A 10,783-nucleotide genomic window follows, 5' to 3' on the forward strand; every position below is an offset into this window, starting at 1 on the left:
GCTAGCATTTTATGATGCATTCTTAGATCCTTTGGTTGCACTGGTCAAAAAAAAAATAATTCTCTAGGGAAAAAGTCCCTGAGCCATGAGCTATTGTATTTTTCTGGTATCACTTGGTCACTGTCTCTTCTGGTATATAAAATAACTTCATGTCTTTCTCTGGCAGGGTATTATGTGGCCCTTTATGTTAGAGAGCAGAGGAAAATCTAAATCCCAGAAGATGCCGTTCTTTTTGTACAGGTAAAATGGATGTATGGAAACAAATTATCAATGGGAAGTGTGACTTTAGTTTGAGACATGACTCTGTTGTAGGGACTTCTGTGAACACGAGTCAGATCCTAAAGGGTCTGTGTGAGTCCAGCCTAAAGGGAAGTCATATCCAGGAAAAGGAATTGAACAGCACAGGAGAACAGTTGTGAAAAAATTCATGAACATATTGGAAAAGGCTAACTGACTTTGAGCTAGAACTGAACCACATCGTACCTGGGAAAGTGTGAAAAATATTAGGAAAATTTAAAAAGCTTTTAAACACTTAAAATATTTTAGACTCTGCATAGGTTGCAATTAATCATTCTGTTGTAAATGATGATTACCGCAATGATCACATCCTCTACCACTTGATAAACAGGCAAAAAATGGCACACGAAGACACATGAAAACTAAAACAAACAACAACCCCCCTCGAGCAAAAACAAAGGTAATATTTTTTTTCCATTGATTTTTCAAAAGAGATGGGTATAGACTGATTATCTTTTGTAAGCTGGAAGCAAATTTACTAGGAACTTATCAAGTTTGCCCAGTGCAAAAGAGTCTCAGAAGCACCTGAACAGAAGTAAAATTTGACATGGAGACGATAGACACAAAGCTGAATATTTTCCACTGTAACATAATTTTGAAATGTGATGTCAAAAATTTCAAAACAAAATAATTCTTAAAGCTGCCAGGTTGACTTTTCTTGGTTTCTTCTCTGGTTTAGAATTAGAGTTTTCATATCAATTATTTTTTCTTTTGGTTCTGGGGATTGAAAACAGGGGCATTTAATCACCGAGCCACATCCTCAGCCCTTTTTTATATTTTCATTTAGAGACAGGGTCTCATAAGTTGCTTAGGGTCTTGCTCAATTGCTGAGGCTGGCTTTGAACTCTCGATCCTCCAGCCCCAACCTCCTGAACTGCTGGAATTATAGGCGTATGCCACCGTGCCCAACTTTTGTATCAATTTTATCTCTGAATTATAAGAAGAATGGAGAAGAGTTTAAAGAGTGTTGACAAATTGGAATTTTTCTGGGGTTGCAAGTAAGTGAGAAAGAAAATCAAAGAGTAAATGTCAAAAGTATCGTTTGTTTTCTTGCAAAATGAAAGCTATAGAGTGACTTTGTTTATTCATGTATATAAGTACTTATTGGAAAGGATACAGATTATGTATATTTTCCACATTAATAAACAAAAAGTAGAGGTGTTCTTAAACCAGAGGGGAGCTAGAGTTTACTTGGATTTAAAGATGATTTTGTGGCAATTTGAAGAGGAAAAATATAGACGTTTGAACTTAGGGAAACAATGAACTTACAGTATTTCTAGACGAAGGAGGAGGAAGAAGCACCTTGTTTAAATCTGAGAGATGTCTATAGATTCCATTTAACCTGAAAACTCTATATTTAAAACCCTATTACTCATTTTTTCTCTTTATAAGGATTAAATGTCTGGGAATCTGTTTTGGAGGATTACTAAATTCTAAATAGGTCAGAAAAGGGATTAATTACAACACAGGGTAAAGAGGTCTTTGACATCACAGCTATTTAATTAGTTAAAAATGAATGCAATTAATACACTTAAGAAAATTATTTTGAAGTACAGCCTGTCTATAAGAGAAGATGGTCATAACCTCTTCCCTTCAGGAGTTTCCCCCTGAATCTATTAATGACTTCTTTGTGAATAAGTGTCATATCTATGGAAACCTTTGTATGACTTTTCTCTGGATTGTGATTTGGATTCTGACCCTGTGTTAAGTGACTTTAAAACTGTAATGACCCTAGCTTTATGAGTTTTTATATTCCCTGATATTTGGGTGGATATAGTCTCATCCATTTGGCACATCCAAATTCCATAGTTACATCTCATTCTGTTTTCTTGGTTCTTACCTAGTTAATTGGATCAGAGATCCAAAGACAAGTAAATTTAACAGCTGATGAAGAAACTCTTCCAAGAGCCCCAGAGTACTTAAAAGACTCCTGGAGATGTAGAACTACAATTTGTTTATAATCCTATAATTTCTGAAGAATGTGTCCCAAAAAGCAGTGTAGATCATATTTCAGAAACTCTCTTACTTAATTTAAAGTGAGCTTTTTCTTTCTTGTCTTCAGAATTACAGAATACATGTAATTTCCAATTTTCATAGTTTTTTGAATTTTCTTTTTAATCTTTTTATTTCTTATTTTTCTGTAACTCCTACTCATTTTTATAATGCCTTATTTTCTGTTTTTCTCTGTCACTTCAGAACTCTGCATGGTCTTGTTGCCTATCTTCTTCAATCATATAATTAGATGCATTTTCTTATGTTTTTACTGAAACCAAATACATCTCTTTCTATCTTTCATTAAATATTTATGTGTCCCTGTTGTGTGGTGTTGTGATTCTAAGTTTGAAAACACTGTGGAGAACACAGATGCAGTCTTTAACTTTATGGGGATTGTAGTCTAGTTAAGAAGGAGAACTTAACAATGGACTACATTTGTAGTCAGAATGAGAAAGAAATACCATGTTCTTTAAGAGAAAATTAATTTACATTTAAAAGTTTACTGTTGATCACTAAAAGAATAAATGTTATAATCTATTATAACATTAGAATGAGACAGATGATATATTTTAAAATATCTTTTAGATATGGTATTTTAATGCTATGTGCTTATCAATACCATCTCTTTTTATTTATTCATTTATTTCATGCATTAAATACTATAAGGGATAGGTGAAAGAAAGCAAAGTAATATTAATATTTACTGAAACCTACGTATGGAATACCCACATACTGAATGCACAAGTATGATCTTTATTTTATCCCTACAATGAGAAGACATTATTTTTAATTTGTTAAATAGATAAATACACTGAGGCTCAAAAGTTTAATACTCTGCCTAATATTAACTTGTCAGTGACTGCACTATGGAATAAATCTTGTTTTTCTGAACCCAAAGCTGATATTCTTTCCACTACGTTATGTGTTTTTCTTTAAATAAAATCAAAATTACAATATAATGTGGTAAGTACTTTCAGAGAGGTTTAAACAAATGCTATCTAGTACACCACAGTGCTCCTCACGGGGTTAAGCCTGCAGATCCTGTGCTGAGTTCTCCAGGGCTGTGACTGTCACATTGTCTTAGGTTTTCCCCCCACAGTGCTTCATGGACTGACACTTTAGTAGACTGCAACAGCAGGCATTTATTTTTCTCTGTAACCAAATTGCTAGAGAAGCTTTAAACACTTATTAACCATCTCTGTTTCTGAGGGGATCCAAACTGGTAATAGACAGTTCATGGACCTGCCCCTCTCTGTGGACCCCTTCTTCATTGCTTCAGAGAATCTAAACATGAATAGGTCATTATCCCTAAGAAGTTTACTGGTGCATTAGTTTTGTCAGCAGTCCACCAAATTAAAAGGATGTAAAACAAATGCTAATAATATAAAGCAAGACCTTCTAGCTATTTGTTATTCAAAGTTTAATAAACTTTGAAGATAATGTTTTCCAGAGATTGGGAATAGGAAGGAAGGGCTTATTTTTCAGAATAATCTTGTGGTCTTGGTAGATATGCTGGTTGAGAAAAGGTGAATAGTTTCATGTGACTGAACCAGGTTGCCTTTTGAAGGAAAAATTAAAAGAATTTGGGGTTGAATCACAGTTTCCCATGTTGACCAATCTTCTATCTTGTGACGAACATTACTGCAATTTCTCTGGGAGAAAGCAGAAAGATTAAATTCTGAGACAATACTGCATGGAATTGAACAATTTTGTACGACAGCCACCAACTTCTCTGTGTGTTTACAATTTCAAAATCTATAGGTTTAATGGGTGACTTTTTCCCCCTTCTAGTTTCATTAAGATCTAAAAAATGATAAATTTTTTAATTTTAAATTTTTATTTGTTCTTTTTAGTTGTACTTGACAGTAGAATTCATTTTTATATAATTATACAAGAATGGAATATATCTTCTAATTAGGACCCCATTCTTGTGTATGCACACAATGGTGGGATTCACTATGGTGTATTCATTGATGTGCATAGGCAAATTATTTTGGATTCATTCTACTGTCTTTCCTTTTTTTCTCCCTTCCCTTTATTCCCCTTTGTCTAATCTACTGAATAATATCAGTTCTTCCCCTCTTCCTTCTTATTGTGGAGTAGTTTCCACATATGAGTGAAAACATTCAACCTTTGTTTTTTTAGGACTGGCTTATTCCACTTAGCACGATAGTCTCCAGATCCATCCATTTACTGGCAAATGGCATAAGGTTATTATTCTTAATGGCTGAGTAATATTCCATTGTGTATGTATACCACATTTCCTTTATCCTTTCATCTATTGAAGGGCTCCTACTTTGGCTTCAGAATGTAGCTATTATAAATTAAATGCTGTAAACATTGATGTAGTGGCTGTGTAGTATGCTGACTTTAACTCCTTTGGATATATACCAAGAGTAGGATAGCTGGGTCAAATGGTGGTTCCATTCCAAATTTTTTTGTTTTTTATTTTTTTTATTGTAAACAAATGGGGTACAACTTGTTTCTCTGTTTGTACATGAAGTAGAGGTGTACCATTTGTGTAATTGTACATTTACATAGGGCAATAGTGTTTGATTCATTCTGTTACTTTTTTCCTTCCCTCCACCTGTCCCATCCCTCTTTTCCCTCTCTACAGTCCCTTCTTCCTGCATTCTTGCCTCCCTCCCACCCCCTATTATGTATCATCATCTGCTCACCAGCGAGATCATTTGTCCTTTGATTTTTTGAGACTGGCTTATCTCACTTAGCATGATATTCTCCAGTTTCATCCATTTGCCTGCAAATGCCATAATTTTATTATTCTTTATGGCTGAGTATAATTCCATTGTATATATATATATACCACAGTTCCTTTATCCTTTCATCAATTGAGGGGCATCTAGGTTGGTTCCACAATCTGGATATTGTGAATTGAGCAGCTATGAACATTGTTGTGGCTGCATCAGTGTAGTATGCTGATTTTAAGTCACTTGGGTATAGGCCTAGGAGTAGAATAGCTGGGTCAAATGGTGGTTCCATTCCAAATTTTTAAAGGAATCTCCATAATGATTTCCAGAGTGATTGCACCAATTTGAAGTCCCATCAGCAAATGTAAGAGTGTACCTTTCCCCCACATCCTTGCCAACAAAAAATGACAAATATTGTATAAATTTATGGTGCACAATGTGGTGTTTTGATATACATATATAGTGAAATTATTGAGTCAAACTAATTAGCACAGTCATCATCTCGTATACTTATCTGTGGTAAGAACATTCAAGATCTACTCTCTTAGGTATTTTAAAGGACACTATTATTATTATCCATAGTGACCATGCTGCCCAATAGATCTCCAGAAATTCAACATCCTAACTGAGTATTTCTACCTTTAAACTGATATCTTTCCATTCCACCTCCCCACCCCGCCCATGACTTATATTCGAAGTATAAATGAGATCTTTCAGTATTTGTCTTTCCGTGTCTTTAATTTCACTTAGTCCAATAACCTCCAGATTCATTCATATTGTCACAAACACAAATTTTCATTTTTCTATAAGGCTAAAGAATATTCCATTGTGTGCATGTGTGTGTGTGTGTGTATGTGTGTGTGTCTGTGTGGGATCCACTAATGGACAGTTAACTTGTTTCCATATATTGGATAGTGTAAATAATGCTGGAATGAATATGAATATGGGAAGGTATTTTGGGGATATAATGATGTCATTTCATTTGGATATTAATCCAGAAATGATAATGTGGATTATGTAATAATTCTGTTTTTAATTTTTTCTTTTCATTTCTTTCATTCTTGTGTTACACTTCTGTGATAATTATTGATGTTAAATACTTGTTCATATACCTGTTGATCTTTAGATTTTTTTCTTCCAAAAAGGGAAAAGGGGAAAAATAAAAGAAGGGAAAAGGATTTATTAGACCATTTCCAGGACAGGGACCCCGGGCAGTGGCTGGTTTCAGTGTTCTTACACTGGGGGTGGGTGGGTGGCAGAGGGGTTGGGGGGAAGGCAGCAATGAAGATGCACCTGCCTTCTCTCCTGATAAAGCTGTCAGCACAGCTTTGTGCTCACAGAAACCATCTCTTCCTCTTGCAAGGAAGACACAGGACCCTGGATGCAAACCTAGGAGGGTGGGAATGGCTTTTCTTACTATTCATCAGATTGTTTCCAAGGAACTGAACTTGGGCATAAAAGGAGCAGGGCCCTGGGGACTGGTTACTACTCCTTGACGCTTCCAGGGATTTTATCCTTATAAACAAGACAAATCAAAGCAGCATCAATTTAGGGGAACAAAAATAAAAAATAAGGACATGGAGGAGCAAAGAAAGGAACTGGTTGGCATTCAGGAGAGAGAAGTAGGAAGAGCCAGTATCCCCTGTGTGCCAGATAGCAGCACAGCATCTGCAGTTATGGAGACCCTTCAATTCCTGCTCCCTGGCTAGTGGTCAGACAGCGGGAAGACACTGTAGTGACTTTAGGACAAACCCTGGAGCCCTGTCTGATCACCAATGTAGGGAATGTTGTAGATGTGTCCCAATCAACCTCCTACCTTCGCTTTCACCCATGGCGAGGAAACTTTTAACTCTCCTGTCCAAAGTCCTCTGAGAATTTCTTCTTCATTCACTGTGGGCCAGGTGGTGGCCAAAGACGGGAGTATGTCCAACATGCAAACCACAGGTCTAAGAATTTTTCACCAGGGATATCCATCCAAGTCATCTCCACGGCCCCTGGGTCCCCTGGAGAGCATGGGTCAAGAGGTCATCAATCACAATGCTAGGGTTGGTGTGGGAAGGACCACAGACCTTCCTGAAGTGTGTTTCTGACTGCACTTTTCTGTGGGGCTGCATAAGAGAGTATCTTACAATGATACTGATGTCAGCACCCGAGTAGCGTTCTGTTTTCTGGGCCAGCTTGTGGATGTTGGCATCTGTGAGGTTGTGGGGATGCTCCCCAGATGCAATCAGAACATCTGGGTATGGGCAGCTTCTTCTGGCAGTGAGATATAAATGTGCTTTACAAACCTCCTTCTAATAACTGAATCCAATACCGAGGGGATGTTTGTGGCACAAGAATGAGAGTCCCATCATTGTTATTCCCCAGCCCCTGCATCTGGACCAAGAACTCTGTTTTGATCTTTGGGATAACCTCCCTCTCCTTTTCCTTCTGGGACCCACAGAGGGAATCCGCTTCTTCGATGAAGATGATTGAGGGCTCGTGCTGCCTCTCCAGCTCACACTGGCTCTCCACTAGCTTTTCACTTTCCCTCAACCACTCAGACATCGAGTCTGAGGAGACCACAGAGAAGGTAGAGTTGTTGACCTCTGCTGCCACAGCTTTGGCCATGTAGGATTTCCCTGTTCCTGGTGGTTCAAAGAGCAGTATCCCTCATCAAGGGTGCGCTGGTCTGTGAACAAGCGTGGGAATTTAATTGACAAATGACACCAACTTTGACAGCCTCCTTGGCCCGCTCCAGCCCAGCCACATCACTCCATCCTATGTTGGGCTTCTCCATCACAATGGCACCCCTCAGTCGCTCTTGCAATTTCTTTTCCTCTGGATTATCCCCTTGGCTGTCACCATCACTGCGCTTGCCCTCACTCTGATTTTCTTTTACTGATTTCTTCCCATGTTTCTCTGTTTCATAAGTAATCCTTCAGCCTCTCTGCCCAGTCTTGATACTGCACACACTTGGCTAGCATGCTCTCCTGGGCCTTGTCACTGTGAGCCTGGGACATGATTGCGGGAGAGAGTGCTTCACTGCAGGCTGGTAGAGCTGGAGTGCTTCCTTGTAATTCTTGGCTTTATCCTTTTCTTGACTTTTATCAGTAGATGAGTGGCTTCCTGGAGGGTCGATGTTGTCATTTCCTCTCCTGGGTCCACCCTACAACCCACAGCACTGCTGGCGACTTTAGTCAGACCTTGGGTAGCTGAGGTGCTGGGTCCAGTGTGGGGAGGGTGGTCACTCTCAGTCAGAGCCTAGTTAGAGGGCCAGCGAGCCATGTCTTTTAGGTTGGTTTTAATGCTAAAGTAAAAATAGATTTTCCTGATTTTGACTTCTCTCCTCCTGGTCTATTAATGTAGTTGGCGTAATTTGTATTTTCTTCTGTTGTCCTCCTTCAGGTAGCAAGCACTGTCGACAAAACCAATGGGTGGAGCAAATCACTCTGTAGTGTCCGAGTTTGTGTTCCTGGGACTCACCAACTCCTGGGGTATCCAGCTACTCCTCTTTGTGTTCTCCTCCATGTTTTATATGGCAAGCATGATGGGAAACTCCCTCATTGTGTTCATGGTGGCTTCTGAGCCACACTTACATTCTCCCATGTACTTTCTCTTGGCCAACCTCTCCTTCATTGACCTGGGTGTTTCTTCAGTCGTCTCCCCCAAGATGATTTATGACCTTTTCAGGAAGCACAAAGTCATCTCCTTTAGAGGATGCATCACACAGATCTTCTTCATCCATGTCATTGGTGGTGTGGAAATGGTGTTGCTCATAGCCATGGCCTTTGACAGATATGTGGCCATATGCAAGCCTCTGCACTACCTGACCATCATGAGCCCAAGAATGTGCATCTTCTTTTCAGTGACTGCCTGGATGGTTGGCCTTACGCACTCAGTGGTTCAGTTGACTTTTGTGGTAAAGTTGCCCTTCTGTGGCCCTAATGTGTTGGACAGCTTTTACTGTGACCTTCCTCAGTTCATCAAACTTGCCTGCACAGACACCTACCGACTGGAATTCATGATCACAGCTAACAGTGGTTTCATCTCTGTGGGCTCCTTCCTCATACTGGTCACTTCCTATATTGTCATCATTCTCAGTGTTCAGAAACACTCTTCTGCTGGTTCCTCGAAGGCTCTGTACACCCTTTCAGCTCACATCACTGTGGTCGTCTTGTTCTTTGGTCCTTTGATATTCATCTATGCATGGCCCTATCCCTCTATTCACTTGGATAAGTTCCTGGCTATATTTGATGCAGTTCTGACCCCTTTTCTGAATCCTGTCATCTACACTCTAAGGAATCAAGAAATGAAGGTGGCAATGAGGAAAGTATGCAGACAGCTAGTGACTTATAGGAGGATCTCTTAAGTGACTGCTTTGTGAACACTGTGCAACAATATTTTTGTTGAACAAAGGGAGTTCTTATCTTATGATATCTACACTGATATTGAAATCACTCTGTCTTCTAGTTAGAATGGAGAAAAATCACTTCTGAAAACAGAGAAGGAATTATATATAAAGTATTTAGGAATCAAAGATTATAATAATCCTGAACCTCAATTCCTAAGGAATAATATTTATAAGAAGAAAACTCTGACATAAAGAAGATGGCAGGCTACTTTAAAATCTTTAGAACAGGGAAACCTACCTTCCTTGTTTTTTTTTTTCAAAAACAGGAATGTGTCTTACACACAGAAATTTCTGGCAGCACTCCACTGGGGGATATTGAGGGGATGATGAACTGGGTCTTATTTCTCCCTCCTACCACTTGCAAACACTCTACTCCATTTTAGGACTCTGCTAGTTTGTTCATGGAGGTCAGAATCTTGAGAGTACACACAGAGGAGTCTATCAAGTACATGTTTTGGGGTAGAAGAGCAAAAGCTGTGTGAGCTATCATGATATATGTATGCAGCATTTCTTCTGACCAAAGGGCACATTATTTAGCAAATGAAGTATAATATGAGGTCACAACACATGGAACTTATTCATCTACCCACATGCCCTATCACTTACAAGCAATTGACTCCATAAATTAGTGCAACAGTCTGTAAGGTTCAGTTACAATACTACTGGAGGCTCCACACTTTGGGATGATGAAGTAGTTTCTCTGGATGCAGGAAAAGTCTACAATAAGCTACAGAATCAGGCTGTTACTCTTCTGTGCATGGATCCTATGGGGACACCCTCTTCCGCAGCTGTAGCTTACTCATGATTCTAGAACCCCCTTCCTTTCCATAGCCCTGTTAGCCTAAAGATGCTAAGAACTTGTTTCTTTGCTAGCCCTGGATTCTTTTTCCATCTCTTATTGGTTCTCATAAGTCTGCCCAAACTCTTATATATAATTCCTTTAATCACTTCTCTTCAGTTTCCCATTTGAGTGTTGTGTCATACTTAAAGAAAAGGGGGAGAATAAACACCATGTCCCTAAATGCCCCTTTTCTGTCCTCAAAAATCTAGTCAAGTTAAGGATACATTGAGAGCAAACCTGGACTGGAATGTCCAGATGCATACTGTTTTGAAGGACAATGCCTTTCTCTTGTGCACACTGGGAACTAGGGAAAACTAATTTTATCTGTAGAAAGTTGTTTATTATTATTAGCATGTAGGTCAAAATATTGTCCCTTGGGATGCCAGATATACAGTTAAACTCAGCAAGCTCATGCTGATGATGTCACTGCTCCTGCAGCCTGACATATAGACCCCCTCAGTGGTGACTGGAGTAGAACTGAGGACCCTGTGCAAAGGTTATCTGTCACTCATTCAGCCAGCCACCACTGGAAAACATGCCACGAGGGAC

At 39.0% G+C, this 10,783-nt stretch overlaps 1 protein-coding gene and 1 pseudogene across 1 annotated transcript; one reads left to right on the forward strand and one right to left on the reverse strand.

The window, feature by feature from the left end:
• Window positions 1-6,845: 6,845 nt before the first annotated feature.
• Window positions 6,846-8,129, reverse strand: LOC124978148 (vacuolar protein sorting-associated protein 4A-like; annotated as a pseudogene).
• A 280-nt stretch (window positions 8,130-8,409) lies between these two features.
• On the forward strand, window positions 8,410-9,351 carry LOC124977196 (olfactory receptor 4F3/4F16/4F29-like). Its single transcript, XM_047540579.1, has one exon. The coding sequence runs from the start codon at window positions 8,413-8,415 to the stop codon at window positions 9,349-9,351; it is 939 nt and encodes a 312-aa protein (XP_047396535.1). The 5' UTR covers window positions 8,410-8,412.
• The last annotated feature ends 1,432 nt before the right edge of the window (window positions 9,352-10,783 follow it).

Source organism: Sciurus carolinensis, chromosome 2, assembly GCF_902686445.1.
Source record: "Sciurus carolinensis chromosome 2, mSciCar1.2, whole genome shotgun sequence".
NCBI classification, from domain to species: Eukaryota; Metazoa; Chordata; class Mammalia; order Rodentia; family Sciuridae; genus Sciurus; species Sciurus carolinensis.